The sequence below is a fragment of the Hippopotamus amphibius genome, chromosome X (assembly GCF_030028045.1).
Source record: "Hippopotamus amphibius kiboko isolate mHipAmp2 chromosome X, mHipAmp2.hap2, whole genome shotgun sequence".
In the NCBI taxonomy this organism is placed as follows: Eukaryota; Metazoa; Chordata; class Mammalia; order Artiodactyla; family Hippopotamidae; genus Hippopotamus; species Hippopotamus amphibius.
The window spans coordinates 113959806-113979099 of NC_080203.1; the positions used below are offsets into that span (position 1 = coordinate 113959806).

Genomic DNA, 19294 nt, shown 5'->3' on the forward strand with positions numbered 1-19294 from the left:
TTGGCCAAAATTTAAAAGACTGATGAAATAAAACGCCCATGAGAATGTAAGGCATTCACACACAAGAATCTGAAAGACTATAAATTGGTATGGCATTTTTGGAACAGAAGATCAGCAATATTTGTAAAACTTTTCAGTCTTCATACTCTGCCCACTTTAATCAGTTTTGCACTTTGCTATGTCTTTCCTGTGACAAAGCATGCATGTTTGTCTACGATTTCATGTTCAAATATGTTGAGATTTCATTCCTATTACTCATAGCAACAAATGGGAAAAACTTTTTATGTCCTTTAGGAGGAGAATGGTTAATTATCACACATGCATAAGTAGGATAATCTTTACCTGTCTTTTTCTTGGAGGGCAGGTTGGAACATGATGATTTGAGTTCCCATGATACGTGATTAACATCTGTGTATAATCAAGGCTTGCAACACCCTGATTGCTCCTATCTTATTCTTCCTAATGATCTTTCCTTCGAATGGCCAAAAGGTAAGAAAAGATGCTCAACATCACTAATTATCAAGAAAACGAAAATAGAAACTACAATGAGCTATCACTTCACACAAGTTAGGATGGTTTTAATTTTAAAAAAGGATAATTAAGTGTTGGCTAAGGTGTAAAGAAATTAAACCCTTGTACACTGTTGGTCAGTATGTAAAATGGTACAGTCGCTATAGAAAACAGTATGGAAGTTTCTCAAAATATTAAATGTAGAACTACCATATAATCCAGCAATCTCATTTCTGGGTATGTATTCAAAAGAATGGAAATCAAGATCTCTAAGAGATGAATGCATTCTCATGTTGCTTGCAGCACTGTTCACAACAGCCAAGATAGGGAAACAAGTCAAATGTCCATCAAAGAGAAGAAAAGAAAGAAAATGTGATTCATACACATACACACACACGCATACACACACACAATGGAATATTATTTGGCCTGCCGTTTGCAGCAATATGGTGGACTTGAAGGACATTATGCTAAGTCAAATAAGCCAGTCACAGAAGGACAAACACTGCATGGTTCTGCTTAAGTGAGGTACCTAAAATCATTAAACTCATAGAAGCAGAGAATCAACTGTAGTTACCAGGGGCTGGGGCGAGGGGGAAATGAGGAGTTGTTCAATTGGTATAAAAGTTCATATATGCAAGATGAATTAGTTTTAGAGATCTGCTGTACAGCATAGTGCCTATAATTAAAATACTGACAGTTTTTGAAAAAGCATAGATCTTAAGTGTTTTCATCATGAAAGAAAAAACCAAAGGGACACGAGGAAACTTTTGGAGGTGATGGATATGTGTGTTACGTTGATTATGGTGATGATTTCACAGGTGTATACATATGTCCACACTCATCAAATTGTACATATTAAATATGTGCAGCTTTTTAAATCACATATATCTCAATAAACTTTTCTTTAAGGAAAAAAAAATCTTAGTAGTTAAAAGAGTGTGGTGGATCTATGTGTGTTATCATGGAAATATCCTGCATTCATTTTGTTAAGTGACAGGGTCAAATGGCAGAACAATATGTGCGTTGTTAATCATGTATGTTAAGTTCAATATATTTTTATAGCACAACTACATATGAAAAAGCCCCAGATCAACTTTAAAATGACACACATCAAGTTGTTAATTGTGGTTGCCTCTGAGAAGGGGGCTGGATTTTGAGGAAGGGGGGAGATTGTAATTTATCTGTATTGTTAGAATTTTTTGCGACAATAATATATGTACTATTACCTTTGTAATTACAATATTTAAATACATCTAACCACGAAAATAACAGGTATGCATTAATCAGATAAAGCAACTGATGCAACAGATAAAAGCTACAGACCTACAATGGCTTAAAGCAACAGAAATTTATTTCTCATACACATAAAGTCCAATATGGGTAGGCAGGGACCTCCATTGTCAGATGACCCAGGGGTCCAGGCTGCTCCCATCAGCAGTTCCACTTCTCAACAAGCGATCTCCATGTTTGCTACTGAATGAAACAGAGAGCATGGAGGTGGCATACTGGCTTTCAAATACCTTGGCCTGAAGGTGACAAACATTGTTCATATTTCACTGTCTGCATAGTCACATGAGCCTTCCTAAGTATATGTGGATTGGACTGAATGTGTAGGACATGTTTACAGGTGACATTAGGCACAAGGGAAAACCAGGATTTTCCTCTGGGGCAAGAACTAAGATAAGAGGAGCGTGAAGGATGGTGAATTATTTTGATCTTTGTTGTTCAAAGACAGGATATCTGTCAGGAAACCCCTGACATTTTTCCCCTCCTAGAAGGATTGTGGGTTCTGAGGAATTCAGCCTCAGTAGATGTTTGCTAGACAAATTTCCATGGTCTTTTCTCATCTTCAACTTATGAGGGAGGCTTTCATAAGCTCACTCATTGGTATATGTGTTCAGTGGCCCGTCTCCAATAATACATTCCTTCAAAATCCTGCCGACAATATCTGGGTCATTTACAAAATCCCCCATCTAACTTACTTATATCTCAAGAACCAGTATCTTCCTTAAGGAGTAAGACTGTAATCACCAGCTCATTTGGAATATGCCTTGAGACTTGTAGGCTGGGGATGGGGCTGTGGTGATCAGGTATCTAGACTTCGCTGTCAGTGGTTCAGCTGGGAGGGAAGGGACCTTCACTGTACACGTGCAGAGGTGGAATGCTCTAATCAAGGGGAGGGCAGGTAACTCTGGACTGCCTGTATCACAGGAAACAGGGGGCAGCTCCAGAGGTCACAGTGAAGAGCTGGTCAGCATATGAGGTTCCAGTTTGGGCAGGAGGGCACACTGGGGAAGACCCAGAGGAAACATGCTGTAATGCAGGAATGTGCTGGTACAGGACTTGTGCCAATATGGGAGCAGAGTCAGCTGTCAGGGACCCCTGGGGCTAGTGACAGGGGAATCCTCAGCATATGAAGCCCACAGACAATCCCCAAATTCTGCTTTATTCTCATATTCACCTTCCTTCATCAGGATTGCTTTTTGTACTTTGACTAGAGTGTCTTGTTTTTTAATTGTATGTGATGCATCTTGGAGTAGTAAGAATAATAGAGAATGAAGAGACAGAAGGTCTGCCTCAGGCTGGAGGAGTGGAAAAGTGTGGGCTCTGGAAAAATATGGACTGGGGTCTAGTCCCAGCTCTCTCACTTATCAGCCATGTGAACTTGAGAAAATTACAAGTTCTTCATCTGCAAAGTATGTCTGATAACTCCTGTCTTGTAGGACTGTTGGAATATATATAATAGATTTGAAGCACTTGACAGAGTAAGGTCTTTAATGAATGGCAGTTATATGTTTTTGTTTGTTTATTTTTTACTGCAGATGATACCATCCTCCCCTCTGGGAAGATTTATGTTATATTAATCCAGGAGATATCACAGAATATGCAGCTTTCCACCAAATGATCCCATAAAGTTGCTTAGCAAGTAAAACAAAATAAATTCCCCCATTTGAGGATGTTACTTAATTTGTGTGTGAGGTTGTCTACCCCAGTTGGATGCAACTCAGAAGTCCTAGAATTTGTGTCAAGGACCAACAACTTCCCCCTGGGTGCCTTTCCATCCAAATCACCCACCAGTATTTTCATTCATTTCTTCACCACCAAATATGAAGCAAAATTATTAGAGTTTGCAAAATTATACTAAATATAACCTAATTTAAATGCCTTTTTAATGCCTTGAGATCTGGTTCTCAGCATTCCGCCTGCAGGGAGTATCACCTTTATTTCTCAGAAATTCCTTGGAGATGCTGTGCATAAAACAACTTGATTGTGCTCTGTGTTCAGCTGCACTTGAACAAGAGCAAAGGACGCCTTCCATTTCTGCCCAAGGAGGAGCTTTTCCTCTGGTTTATTGATGATACTAAAGTAACTCTCATGAACAGGTTTGCATTCCAGGGTTTTGTCCTCCAATGCTGAGAAACACCATTTGTATACCTGGCCTCTGCTCACCATTCGCACAGCTTCATCTAGCCTACCGCCCACCTTAAATTTAAAGGATATCCCACTGAGAGACGTGTATTTTCCCCAAACCCCAAACTACTGTTCCCCAGGGAATTTGGACCTTATTTTTTTCAGCTAGACACCCTCCCCTCCCACTTCTCCCAACCCCATCCCTGTCCCCTTACCTCCTCACTCCTTCTTATTTGTCCTGTAGGTCTTAGAGGGTATTTCACCATCTTCTCTATATAATTACTGCTCCTTGACTGTAAAATTCTAAAGGCAGGGTGTTGTGTATCCTAGTTTCACCATTTCTAACACAATAATTTTCAAAGAGCAGATGCTCAGTTAATATTTGGAGAATGAATGAGCCAGTGAGCATGAGTTCTAGTTTATAAATATTTTATTTCTCCTACATTCTTTAATAAGCTAAGGATGTCCAGGTATGTATCTTTTATTTTTATAGAAGAGCAGACTAAAATGGATAGGGAAAACCAAGAACTGCACATTTTTTAAACTTTCCCCCCCTGTATTTTTTGATCCCAGTAATTTTACTGCTGAATTTTTTCACGTTTCCAATGAAATGCCTATTACCGTGCCATATTTTATTGTTCTAGTTCAGCAAATACGAAAGGTTTCCCAATTTGTGTTACAAAATAATAAAACTCTTAATCTTAAATCTATTAAATTAAATCTAATAAATATGTAACTGAGATCACCACTACATTTAGATTCTGAAATTATCTGCACCTACTATTAAAGAAACAACATTTAAAATATAACAAAGGAAAGAAAGAGAAAGGAAGGAAGGGAGGGGGGAAAGGAAAGGAAAGGGAAGGGAAGGGAAGGGAAGGGAAGGAAAAAGTAAAAGGAAGAGAAAAGATAAAAGTCTAAGTTTACCATATAGAACAGGAACACAAAGATGATATTACACTGTGTTCCCTCTGGACCCACCCTGGCTTAGAATGTTACTGCTCTTTTTCAACAAGGAAAACAATCTTCTCAGACTTCATCATTTGAAATATAACCTAAAAAGAAAAAAAAAGGTAAAATTGTAAGTTAGCAATACAACAGGAACTCAAGGATGATATATACCCTTCTCCAGTCCCACCCTGGCCCTCCACTATTAGAACATTCACTTACATTTTAAACTAAAAAGTGAAGAACCAGCCTCAGACTTCACTTAGCCTGGGAGGAGCTGCTGGCTATGGCCCTGGAGCGTGCACTGACCATGGCAGCAGTACGAACCCTGGCTGCAGCTCTGGCTCGGGCTCTCTCTTCCTCATCTCTCAAAGCTTCTTCATACCAGGATGGAAAGGCACTGGGCACGGTATCATGAACCTTGGCTAAAAACTCCAGGATTTTCATCTTGCTGGTTTCAGCGTGGGCTCTTGGACCCCATAGGAACTCGTAGCATGGAGGATCACTGTTGGCCACCTGGCGGTACTCCAGGTACTTTAGCTCCACCAAATCTTCAGTGATGACCTTCTTGGGATCCCCATAGATGAAGTGCTTCCTTTCAGCATATACACCCATCATATTCAGCACTTCCCAGATGTCCTCTTCAGCAGCACAGTTGCCCTTCATGAAGATCACACCCAGCACAATCATCAGGAGGCCGGTCTTGGGTATGTTCTCTTCAGTCATTGCTCCATTGAAGGTGAGGTCTAGTTTGTTGACAAGGGTGTAGCAGTGCCTTATAGGATCCACTTCTTTCAAATCAACACCGAAGGTTAGCTCCATGTGCTCAGAGGCTCTCTCGAGGATTTCATTGAAATGGTACTTGTAGTTTTTGATAACAAACTTCAGCATGTCTGCCTTTGTAATTGGCTCTTTGTTTTGATACTTCTGCAGCAGGAATTGCACCAACAAAACCACCTTCTTGTTTAAAGGATCTCTGCATGAGTCCTCAGTGCCCTTGGAGGATTTTGAGCTTTTCTCCTTTTGGCGGTTGGTACCTTCCCCTGAATTGGTGCCTGAAACAACTGCACTAGCACTGGTGGTTTCCTCAGGTGCCTCAGGAGTGCTAGGTGTCCCAGCAGCAGGCAGATTCTGAGGTCTGTCAGAGGAAGGGGACCCTCCTGCTGCTGCTGCTGCTGCCGCTGCCGCAGTGGCCTGAACATCCTCCAGACCCTGGGCCTCAGCACGGGCCTGGCGGCGTTTCTCACGGGTACGGAGCTTACCCTTCTGACCTCGAGGCATGATGACTCTGGTCAGGGACTGCAGGCAGTTGTTCAGGTTGCCAAGGTTGATAAAGAGCTCACCGTAGAAGACAAAGGAAGAGATGGTGTGTATAGCCTCGGTAGGTAGATTCTTCTACCTTGGCTCCAAGAAAAGCTGCCTCTGCTTTTCCCCTTAAGGGTACTGTTTTAGGAATCCATGAGACAGGGAGGCGGGACTCTGTGGACCTCCTCTGTTCTTCAGGGGCTTGTCACCTCAGTTCTATCCCAGGATACTAAACTTGACTCCTGACCAGTCCTCTGACTCCTCCCTCTGCTGACTTGAGGCTGCCCCTTTAGACCAAGGCTTCCCATCCCACAAATTCTCCAGGCAGAAATGGGGGTGGGGGGCATTGGGCCTAACGGCCATGCTTGAGCCACTTGGGGTTGATGGTGGGGGTGGGGCATGTCAGAATAGGGCAGGGCTCTGTGAGGCCACCTCAGTTCTGGGAGGAGTGTGTCCCTTCAGTTCTAACAAGGATCACTCACCTCAACACCTGTCAAATCCTGGGACTCCTCTGTCGGCCAACACAAGGCCAGGCCTCTCAGACCAAAGCCTCAAGCTCTTTGGCCGTTGTGGCGGAAGTCAGGGAGAGCACTTCCGGCCACGCCCACCTGGGCTTCCCATTGTTATACCAGAGGTGGCGTTCTGCCCCCTCCCCGTTCTGGGAGGCGGAGGAATCACACAGAACTTTGATGGTGGTCTTACCTGACTCGTGACAGGGCCCGGGACTTCTTTCTCTGCTGAGCTGAGTCAGCTGGCCTCAGACCAAGCTTCTCATTTTCCTCAAACCAAGCTTCCCATTTTCCTCAGAACCGCCAATAGGAAGTAAGGGGGAACCTAAGCCTAGCAGCCATGTCTGAGGTCCCACAAGACTGACAATATGGGGGCTCTTTGTGACCTCTTATTTTGGAGTGTGTTCTCCCCTCAGTCGTCACTCAGTGTCTTACCTTGATGCCCTGTAAGTGCTGGGCTGCTTCTCTGCTAACACAGAGCCAAACCCATCAGGTAAGGCACAAACCTGTAAATAATTTAAGGAGAGTTGACATCTGTACAATATTCTATTCGTCATGAATAAACATAATATGTTGCTCTATTTGAGACTTCTTTTACCTAAGTCTATTGGTAATTTTTTTATATTTTCTTCCATAAAGATCATGTGCATTTTTGTTATTTCTCTTTTTAGGTATATTTTGGATATTGCTGCTGTTTTGAATGGTCTATTTTCCATTACATATTCTAATTAGTTATTTTGTGTGATAAGAGTCCTTTTGGTATAGTGATCTTCTACACCAGCTTTCTGAAGTTCCATATACATTTGAATATTTGACAGCCAACTTCTTTGGAGTTTTTAATTAGAGGATCATATTACCTCTTTTCATTATTCATAACTTTTAGTTTGGTATTTCTGTGTGTGGCTGCATATTAGCTATGCAGTCCAGTCCAGGTTTGAACAATAGAGTTGGTACCATACCTCTGTGTCCTCTTCTGGACTTTATTAGGAATGTTTCTAACATTTCACACTTATGTTTGCTTTTGATTTAACAGTATGGAAATTACATTCTAATGTAAGTTTTCTGAAAGTTATTACCATGAACTGGTGTTGAGTTTTTATCGAGTTCTTTACTCCCACATACAATCAAATGCTCTCTCTTCTCTGTTTGTTAACATAGTGAATTCCAGTACTACTCTTTGTTAGCAAAACCACTCCAGAGGTGACACTGCAATTCTATTAGGAGATACATAAAGGCTGTAGTTTCCTTTGTGGTAATGTTGTCAGTCATTGAGGATCATCACTGTCATCCATTAATCCATTAAGGCTGCTGAGTTGTAATTATCTAATTCTTTCATTCCTCCTCAAGATTATTAGCTGAAATATATCTATAGGTAGAACATTGTTATCTTTCTTTTCATTTTCTTAAGGTGAGCCTTACAGTGGCGCTATTTTACTGCCTAGAAACATAGATGGATAGATAGATAGATAAAGAAGGCTAAATCTCTCTTTGTCTAATCAATATCAGAACACTCTTTATCCCAAAATTGTTTTATATTTTTTATAATTTTAAATAACAAAAAAATCTTGCTTGAGAACTAAACCAGTTAATAACTGGTTGAATAATTCTTCTGTTATTAATTACTATTAATGAGCAGCATTGGAATAATCAATGTTCAGGCCCTAGAGTTTGTCATATGACATATTTGTGCCTACAGACAGTTATAATTTTGGAAGACAGAGAAAATTTTCCTATGATTTATTCAAAGCCAGCTTTCTTTGAAGGGATGTAGTTTCTCTGTTCTTTCTATATAGCTACCCCATTGTTATACTAGTGGAGTTTTATTTTTTTTCTTTAGAAATTCTAATGTGGATATGTCAAGTAGTGTGTTATTACTATCTTAGTTTATACACTTGTAGACATAAAAACAAATTGTGGCACTCCGTCCTCTGGGTTCACAAATTTATTCAATATAGGGCTGTCTTAATGGACTTCATATCAGGACCCCATTAATGTGGTCAATGCAAAAATATCTGATTTGTTTGAATAAATATGCTCATATGTTGTCTCAATTTATTAAAATAATTTTTCCAACTTCTCATTTCACTTGTTAGTGAATTAAATATTTAGATCTTTGAATGAATATTTACATCTTGAGTAGGTAACATTTTTGGTTGTTTCTAAGTTAACAAGCCTGGAAATATAGAATGTTGTAGAACAAAGATACTCAAACTGTGGATAAGGAGTCTTACGTTATAAACCAACTGTTAGAACTATTTTAGAGTTCTTTATCTATTATAACCTCACTCTCCCCCTGTGCTTCCACACATCCTGCTTCTCCCTGAATGGTATAATAATGCCTTCTCAAGCAGAAGTCATTTAGAGTGATTCAGCCCCTGATAATAACTTGAGCCTTTCAGTGGCTGAAGACTTTGTTCCCCTTTACTTTCTGTTTCAGTTCAACTTGAACAATTGTTCACACTTAAGTCTGCTGTGTCCAATACCATTTCAAACATTTCAGTGGCCACACTGCCAATGAAGGACTGAATTTCTGAAGGCTTCCCCATCCCCATTCCTCATTCTCTAAAACATCGGCTTTAACCAAGATAATGATATTAAGGAGGAACAAGGCATGTTAGTGATCGAGGACATTTTAGAGGAATGGATGCACTGTCTTCAATGAGCCCAATACCTGTGACACCATGCTTAGACTGACATAGCCAGGAGTCACTTTGTCAGCTTAAGAGAACTCTGTTTTTAAACACATAACTTTGCCACTTGCCAGGCAGCCAAAATAACTGAGGAGAGAGTTTATTTCAGAAATAGAATATGTTAATTTGGCCTAGTAAATGGAAGATAAGGAAGTGTCTAGGGTGTCTATGTTACTGTGTTAGGGCCAGGACTAAGGTCAGGTGAGTGATAAAATAAATAAATTTTCTTTATTTTAAATAAATAAATAAATACAAATAAATACAAAGTTTTATGTAAAGACAGGATCTGACCCTGCACTTGTATGACCCTGAGAGTGAGTGCCTCGCATGTCTAACCCTATTTTTAGCCAGTGGATGGTGTTTTTATTTAAAGTGTGATATTTTCTTATCATGGATTTTGGCATTTATGTTGATTTTTTAAAGTATTGAATTGAGACATAATTTATCTTGATTACTGAGATTTTTTTTGGTTCCCGCCAACCCGTTAACCTTAAATTTTCAACTCCAGGTGAAGGCCTGACTTGCCTCACTGTAGCCCCAAGTCCTGGTGAGTCTTTAGTGTTTAATATTGATCCTGGCCTCACACTTTTAAGAGCATCTTTACTTAATTATACCTTGCCTTGTTTTAGATTTTAGGCATCATTTCACTGTCTGCTTTTGTGATCTTAAGCAACAAAGTTACCCTATATGAGACTCCGTTAAAAAAAAAAGGTTTGGAGTGGAGAATAAGGATATTCTTCTTGCTCAGTTGGTGGGATAATTAAATAAAAGTGTATATGAGAAAATACTTTGTAAGCTTTACAGATTGTTGTTTAGAAATATTTATTGGGTTGAAACTTTGAGAAAGTCCTAAAAATCAGTCTTGATCCATCCTTTGAGATACCCAGTGGATTAATTTTCCATTGCTGCATAGCAGGTTATCACAGGCTCAGTGGGTTAAGATAACATCCACTAATTATCTCCCAGTTCTGTTGGTCAGTAGTCTAGGTACAGTTCATTTGTGTTCTCTGTTCAGGTCCTCACTCTCAGGGTGTCTTGTTGGCTGAGCTGTGTTCTTATCAGGAGGCTCTGGGCAAGGATCCACTTCAAGGATTCAGGTTGTTGGCAGAATCAAATTCCTTGTGATTGTGCAGCTGAGGTCTCCATTTCCTTGCTGGTTGTCAGACAGGGCCCATTCTTAGCTCCTAGAAGTTAATTGCATTCCTTGCCACGTGGCCCTCTCCATTTTCAAGGCCCACAATGAAGAATCTCCTTCATGTAGGATTCCTAGCACTTTGAAACCCTTTCACCAGAAAGACAGAGTCTTGCCCCTTATTAGGGCTCACTTGATTAGGTCAGACCCACCAAGGATAATCTCCCTTAAAAGTCAACTGTGCCGTGTAACATAACCTAATCATGGGAGCGATATCTCATCATATTCACAGGTCCCTCCTGCACTCAATGGGAGGGAATTAAACAGGAGTGTGAGCCATTGAGAGGTAAGCTTAAAATTCTGCCTATCACACCTAGAAAAAAATAAATGATTGCAGAATTTTGACCATAACGGTAGCTGGAACTCCCAGGTTGCATATACTGTACTAAGAATGAAAGGGTTTTAAGTCTCTAATGCTACAGGTTGTGTTTTTGCCTTTTTTTTTTTTTTTTTTTAAAAACAATTGTGCCTGATGGCTGCCAGCAAATACCAAATACTGGGGTATTTGGAGTATTTAAAATCTGATCAGTTAAGAGGGTTTGGTTTGTTGTTCATTTGTTTTCTTACTATTTTCACTCTTAGTGGAATGTTAGAACTAACCCTCTCAGTATATATATGTACACTCATGGAGCAGATAAGAAGGCATGGGAAGACAGGTTATCAACTACTGCAAGATAAGTGAAAAGTGCTCTAAGAAAGAAGTGGTTGTGACTGGAAAAATTTAATTAGCCTAGTGTCCCAGACTGTTTTAAATCTAAAGTATGATTGAATTATGGAATGGGGCACACAGGTTTCTCTACCCCATTCTGTAAAACATCTGTCTGTTATTGAGCCACAGAGATATGAGGGGAAAGAGTAAGGAGGGAGGACAAATATTTTAAGATAAAAATAATAACCACTTATTTGTTGAGGACCCATAATGTTCAAGGAAGTGTACTATGTCCATTATCATACTTCGCCTATGGTATAGGTTTTATTTATTGGATTGTACAGGCAAAGGAACCTGAGGCTCATAAGATTAAGAAGTTTTCATTCATCCATTTAGTTTTTATTTGCTAAACCAGGAACTTGACCAAGGTCATGAAGATACCAAAGGCTCAGGCTAAACAAAAGATAGGGAAGAGGGGTGTCAGAAGAAGTCCCCCCCCCGCCCCCCCCCATCTGAAGCGGCCAAGATTCCTTGACAGTAGATAAGCAACTTTATTTAGCTTTATGTATTGCATTCAATCCTGTTCATTACTTTCTGTTTTACCTTTTTCTTTGTTTTTTTTTGTTTGTAATATTACTCATAATTTTGATAAGCAAAATCATGGTTAATAATTGGTCCTGACTATAAACTAGTATAAAGTCATTATAAGGAAAAATTAACATGATTATTATAAGAACATTGTTCATGATAGAATCATCTTAAGCATTCAGTTGAAAAGTCGTTTAAGAAATATGCTCTTGGGTTTCCCTAGTGGCTCAGTGGTTAAGGATCTGCCTGCCAATGCAGGGGACACAGGTTTCAGCCCTGGTCTGGGAAGATCCCACATGCCGTGGAGCAACTAAACCTGTGTGCCACAACTACTGAGCCTTCACTCTAGATCCCGCAAGCCACAACTATTGAGCCCACGTGCCACAACTACTGAAGCCCACACACCTAGAGCCTGTGCTCCACAACAAGAGAAGCCACCACAATGAGAAGCCCACACACCATGATAAGGAGTAGCCCCCACTCTCTGCAACTAGAGAAAGCCTGCCTGCAGCAATGAAGACCCAACACAGCCAATAAATAAATAAATAAATAAATTTATTTTTAAAAAAAAGAAATATGCTCTTAGTTTAGCACTTTTATTTAAGAGAAACTATGTTGTATTTAATCCGGTGGAAAATTAGATATCTTTTTACTCAAGTCAAAAGTGGAATCTCAAAGTCAGATTTATGTATTCTTAGAGCAAGTAAACATGTTCTGATTCTATGCATTTTGAATACCAACTTGACTTAACACATTTTGTTCCCACTTTAATATTTTTCTGAATACAAAACATTAGAATCCTTAATTCGACAGTAATTTATTGGTAAGTAATTCAACCATGCACAGTGCTGGCAGCTGAGGATAAAATGCTGAGCAAAATGTGGGCAGACCCTACCTTCATAGAACTTATCATCTAGTGGGAGAGACAGATGTAAATCCAATAAACACATATGTACATTTATTACAAACTGTTAAACATTATGAAGGAAAAAGGCAGATAAAATAGTGAGATACTGTCTGATTCAATAAGTTTGGGAAGGCTGTCCTGAAGAATTAGTATCTTAATCTAGCAAAAAGGATGAATGTGAGTTAGATTAACCAAGATGGGGTGAGGCTTGAAGACTGTTCCCTAAGGGAACCTCCTGTACGAAGGTCTGATTGAAGAATAAAGTTGACAGACTGGAAGAAGACCACTTTAGCTTGAGTGTGAAAGTGAAAGGCAAGAGTGTAGTAAAAGAGTTTGGATTTCTTCTTAGGTGCAAAATAAAATGACTAAAAGTTTTAAAGCAGGCTAATGACCTGCTCAGATATACATTTTGTAAAGATCACTGTGGCTGCAGTGAAAAACAGGGAAGCAAAGCAAAACAAACAAAAAAGACATAGGAAAAAGAATTCCAAATACATGTATAGTATTCCAGGATTGTGACATGAGTGATGGAGAAATTTGGATCAATTAGAAAGCTATGCAGAGGTAGAATTTGCAGGACTCATGTGCTAGTTTGCACACAGATGGTGTGGGAGAACATAGTGTCAAAAATGCCTACTTACATCCATGGCCTGTGCAACTGCATTCACAATTGCATCACCTACTGAGATTGGGAATTCTGCAAGTGTACAATTTACCAAGAGTAGGAGTGATAAGAATGGATGTAATTTGGAGGTATGGTTTTGAGTTCAATTTAAAGAGGGTTGTGTTTGAAGCACTTTTGATAAATATTCCAGTGAAGATGTCACGTAAGCAAAAATATATATGAAGCTGAATATTAGAGGAGAGTTCTGAGCTTGAGATGCACATCTGAAGTCATGAGCAGGTATTTGAAAATGGAAGCAATGAACGTGAATGAGATTGGCAAGAAAGAGAATACAGAGTGAAATAAAAAATATGAAGGCAACTCAACATTTGAAAAATGGGCAGTGAAACATACTCGTAGAAGAATTAGAATATATAGAAAACAATTTAAACACCCGTAATTCTGTTGCATATATATATATAAATTATCAGTATTTTGGTGCCAGAGCTTGCAATTCCTATGAACATCCAATAAACATTTTTACTTTTAATCAGCAGAGATAGTAATTTCTTATTCAATGTTGATGAACAAATTAATCCACTCAGAATATTGTTAAACTACAAGCATAATAAAGTAATGAATAAAGAAGTAAATACATTCTATAAAGAGTTAAGCCTATATACTCAGTAACTCTAGTTATGGCATCTAGAGAATTTGGTGAACTTCAGTTCTACACTGTATTTGCTTCAGAAAAACATTATCACCATTTGAAAAACAGCACAAAGCATATGTTCTACTGATGGTGGCATCATGTTGCTATCTGAAGGACAACACATTAAATGTATATTATGATGGCAAAGTAGTACAACTCATTATTGGCTTTTCCTAGACTGAGTCATTTGTGTTCCTATTAAAATGAATATTAACTGGTTTTTTCTAATTTGATTTCAATTTGAACAGCTTTTAAAAATGTCAGTGTCTACAAGCGTGATACATTTTTTAACACAACTAAAATGCATTTAAAAGCAAAGAAAATGATTGTGTGCATTGTACTTATATGTAAATGTGAAACTGATGGCCAAATATATTGTGATTAATGTGTGATATTTGGTATTTACATTAGAGAGGTCCTTTTCTATTTTCAGTGATGCATAGTTTATGGGGTCTGTTGCAATCATATTATGTATAATGTAAGATACCAGCTGAGCCTTTGGATGAGTATGATATTTAAAATTTTATTTTTTCAGAATGAATGAATCAATAAGCTTTGAAGTAATTAACTTCTTCATGGCTTAGAGTCATGCTTTTCCAAAACCTAAGAAACTCTCCACAATTATTAAATTTCAGGTTCCATTGCATTTACATTTAATGTTGTTTAATGTTTAATGACTATTGAGACATGTACATTTATTGTCATTTTAACGAAGTTGTTTATAAAGGACATTGGGCTTTTAAATGAAAATAAGTATTTCCTGTTAAACTTTAGTTTTAATCTAGGTCTTTAAATATGAGTTTTAGCAACTGGATAATTTTTTTAAACTCAGTTTTATGATTTGACACTTTTAAAGGTGTAGAGGATTTCAGTAAACAATAAGAAATCTCTGAGATATTCATGGCAGTGAAGTGTAGGATATATAGATAATAAAATATATACATTTAAAAATATATATATACAGAGAAGTGTATAATACAGAGATAATATATGAGAAGATCAAAAATGGTTTTAACCAACTCTTCCCTTTTATACTTCTACTATGCCAAACCATTTACTCTTTGAATGAAACTAGTTTTTGTTTCCTTTTCCTGGTTCTCGGACTGATGACTGGATAAATAGCCCAAAGACAAACATCAAGGAAGGTCATGTAGCAGTGACCAAGCCATAGCTGAATTACACACATCAATTTCAAACAAAAACATCATGGAGAAATAAAAGAGAACAAAACCAAATAAAACAAAACAACATACATATTTTATGAAACGCTTACAACCCTGGTGCAAACATATCAATCATAACAGCAATTTATTCTTTGACAAGATCCATTTTGGACCATTTGCACCATTGTGTAGCAATAAACTCACTATCAAGCATATCCATAGTAGTGGTGTTATAACAAAAATTTAGAGAAAAAAGTTTTTCCATATAAAATTTTTACTTTTGTAAAGAGGAAATGCTTTTTTTATTTGGTGGAAGACTGTTCAAGAGATATATTATTGAAATGGTGAAGGACAGGTTTTTTTGTAAGGAGAAAGTTTGATATGGCTGAAAACTGCCTCTAAATAAAGAATTAAAAAATGACATATTACTTTAGTGTTTTCAGACACAGCATTTGATCATCTCAATGCTGAAAAGTGTGGGTATATATTATTCTTTTTCCCATCTCATGGGTGAGAAAGGAAACTGAAGCACAGTTAAGCTAAGTGATTTGTTTGAATTGTGTAGAACATACATTTCACAGAGCATAGTGGTAAAAATTTGATTATTTTACCATTCTGTCCTCCTCCTATTCCCAGGAACCAATTACTCTAAATTAGAAAGATAGCTTTTCTGGGGGAATTTTCTTCTTGGTGACACTTTGTTTAAAATGCTGTTACAAAAAAGAAAGTAGTAAAAAAGAGGTAGAGAAATGTAGTGAACAGTAATAGTATTAAAACTTCTAGAAATAGCCAAGTCAGCAGTAAAGAGTATAGTAACCAACTGAAGACACCATGAGATGAAGGTAATGAGGAGAATGTGTCAGAAAGTTCCTAGATGGATCTTTTTTCCTGTGCTTATTGAGCTGTTGAGCACTCCTTGTATGCGCCTAGGTAGGGGTCTAAATGATGCTTGCACGTGCCTGGTAGCTTATAACAGTCATTAAAAAATATTTGGTGAATGTCAGAATGAACATATTGTTGATGGTATAAAATAATTGAAATTTATGTGTATTTCAACACATATAACAACATATTGGTGGTGGTATAAAATAATTGAAATTTATATGTATTTTAATATGAATGCTTAGTAATTTTACATAAATAATTTTTGTAGGGAATGTTATTTTCAAGTGATTTCATGTTGTTTAAAGTTTCAGTTTAACAATTCTGGCAGTGAATCTAATGTACCTTGCCTGAGTAGATATGGAACCAGTTTTTGCCCTGGAAGAGCTATACTTGTGTAGTTCTTTGAATAGTTTGTTGAATCAGTTACCTATTGTCACAATTGTCTTGTATTTTTTAAAAGCCCAAATTCAATGCATATAGCAAGTATTTTTTTCTCTCTCATGCTTCTGCAAGTTGGCTGATAGTTTGTGATCTTGGCTGAGTTTGTTTGGGCTTGGATCCAAGCTGAAGCTGGGTCCAAGTCGGCTATACGTGTCGCTCATCCTCTGCTCTGGGAGCTACTTGTAGTCTCTTCTTCTCATGACAATGATACAATATGCATGCATGAGAACAAGTTCTAGGCCGTAATCATATAAGCACATTTCAAGTCTCAGCTTGTTATGTCCACTATCATCCTATTGGCAAAAGCAAGTCATATGGCCAAACCCAACGTCAGTGGATCATGGATATATACTCTTCTCATCCAGGTTGGAGAAGGTGGGGAGTGAACATTTACTCAACAGTAGTCTAATCTACCATCCATACCGTAATCAAAATGCCATCTGCCTTTGAGTTTTTATTATTATGGATCCCCAGAACACAAACTATTTTCTACTTCTTGTTACACAAAGAAAATAGTACAGTAGCTACAAGTATTTTAAAGTTAACAGATCTTTAAGACTTTATTTGTTCATAAATAATGCAAAAACTTGAATGTGTGTTACACTATGGGCCTATGTAATCAAAGCTCTCTCACTTACAGAGATTTTGCTTATTCTCAGTTTTTCTGAAATTCTTTGTCAACATTTGTAAAAGGTGAGGAGGACTCTCTAGGTACTTGGACTTTCATATTAATATTTAGAAACAAGGCGTAAAATGTAATCCACTGCCTCAGTGTGATATTCAGAATTATTGTATTTTTAATTAGAGATTTGTCTGGGAGATGCAAAAATAGAATTCAAACTGCAGATTTGTTGATTGGGCTTAATAAAGGCGGGATTTTTGAATAAGCAAAAGATTGGAAATTTTCTTACCAGGGCTATCATTACTTAGAAGCAAACATTTGGTAATCCCAGTTCTATGATAGAGACTGAGTTTTCATGATGTTTTCTATGAGGACACAATGAAATTTGATTTACTACTTTATATTTTGAAAGCCGCTGGAAACCACGAGGCCTCCCTCACTATCATGTCCTTTATTGGGTTGCTTAACTTGACCACTTGCTTATATTTTATCTTTTTTAAGTTTCAAGATATGAAAGTTTCTGAAAATCACCTGATGTTTTATATCAGAATGTTTCTATAGAAAGGATTACGCTTATTTATTAACCAAAGGAATCCTGAAACCACATACAGAAAAAAGAGAGAATTCTGTCATTTCTAAAGCTTCGCATACTGTTATTATACTTAATTTTATTTGTAAAAAGAGAAAAAAGAGCTGCTGTTTTTTGTCATGAAGATTGCCTTTGGCATTTGCATCACTTTATTCTGCATAATGAAAATGATTTTTCTGACAGTAAGGGTACTACTGTTGGCTGAGTGTGTACATGGAGAACTGAGTAGGCTATGAGATACCTCTGGGTTGACACTTAGGAAGAAAGCATCTATATGTCACTGACCCTTCTCTGAATAGTTAATGAGGCGCTTTCAAGTAACATCCTTTGGAACATCTGTCTCAGGATCACAAAACTTCTTGATCTTTCTCTTTTCCTGATAAAAATATATAAAATAATATAGTAATAAATAATGAAGTAATATATCCTTAATATAGGTATAAATCTGCCCTCAGTAGTTATTTGTTGAATGGTTGAATGACATTTTGTCTATGAATACTTTATACAAATACCTATTTACTCATAAGCACATATAAGTAAACATTAAAAATTTCTGATCAGAATTATATGAATTCATAGTTAACAGTATACTGAAGTGAGGATCAGCTAAGTAATTTGCCAGGCCCAGTGAAAAAATGAAAATGTAGGGCTCCTTGTTCAAAAATCACAAGGATTTCAAGATGGTGACAACAGAGCATTGAAGCAGGCATGGGGACTTCTAAGTGTGGGCCCCTTTTTGACTACAGAGGTAGCATGTCCATGAAGCTGGTTCTGATTGAAGTATGTGCTATGTATAGAATGCCCTTTCTTTCATATGACAAAAATAATAAGTCACTGTCTTTGGGAAGCTTAGCAGAATGAATCTCTTAGCATATGTATATGTATTTGCATATATATGTAATAGATATGAATATATACATATATTTATTATATATTATGTCATATAATATTTCAACATGGAGAGTCTATATAATTATATTACTATTATTTATTTGAGTTATGTAGTCAAAGCATTTGATAGGAGGTCTGCAGTATCTTGTCCTATATTTTTCCTCTCAGGATCTTATCCGATTCCTATGTTGAAGAGGCGTGAAGATCAGCATTCCCAACAGTTTTCAGGGTCAAACCTAAATTCTGAGTGTGTGGCGTATCCTTAATTCTCTAAGATTTCCCCCCATTTAAGAGGCTTCTGACATCAAATGTCAGAAGGCCAGAATGTTTCACTTATTTGAGATGTCTCAGAAGAGCGTCACAATTTTCTCCTAGTCTTTCAATTTCCCTTCTGAATAGAAGGGATTCTAGGTAGAAGTATACTAGAAAGCTATTCCCCATCAATCATCTAATAATAATAATAACAGACATTTATAAGCACCTGATATATGCTAGTCTCTTTCTGTCTCTTATTCTTGTTACTATCCAAGGTAATAGCATTATCCCAATATCATAAATTTTGAAAACAATGCTCAGATGGGCTTTTATTATACTGCATTACTTAACTCAGGAGAGATAGAACCACAATGCAACTTTAGATCTGTTTGATATAAATTCCCACATTGCCCTATACTT

At 37.5% G+C, this 19294-nt stretch overlaps 1 protein-coding gene and 1 non-coding gene across 2 annotated transcripts; one reads left to right on the forward strand and one right to left on the reverse strand.

Moving 5' to 3' along the window:
* Positions 1 to 320: 320 nt before the first annotated feature.
* On the forward strand, positions 321 to 454 carry LOC130842754 (U8 small nucleolar RNA). Its single transcript, XR_009050548.1, has one exon. It is a non-coding gene; the product is annotated as a U8 small nucleolar RNA (small nucleolar RNA).
* Positions 455 to 5130: 4676 nt separating this feature from the next.
* LOC130842114 (melanoma-associated antigen B18-like) lies at positions 5131 to 6153 on the reverse strand. Its single transcript, XM_057718772.1, has one exon. The coding sequence runs from the start codon at positions 6151 to 6153 to the stop codon at positions 5131 to 5133; it is 1023 nt and encodes a 340-aa protein (XP_057574755.1).
* Positions 6154 to 19294: the final 13141 nt, after the last annotated feature.

What these genes read in the sequence shown, in the direction of transcription:
- LOC130842114 (XM_057718772.1), bottom strand. Translation starts at nt 6,153, where the DNA reads ATGCCTCGAGGTCAGAAGGGTAAGCTCCGTACCCGTGAGAAACGCCGC.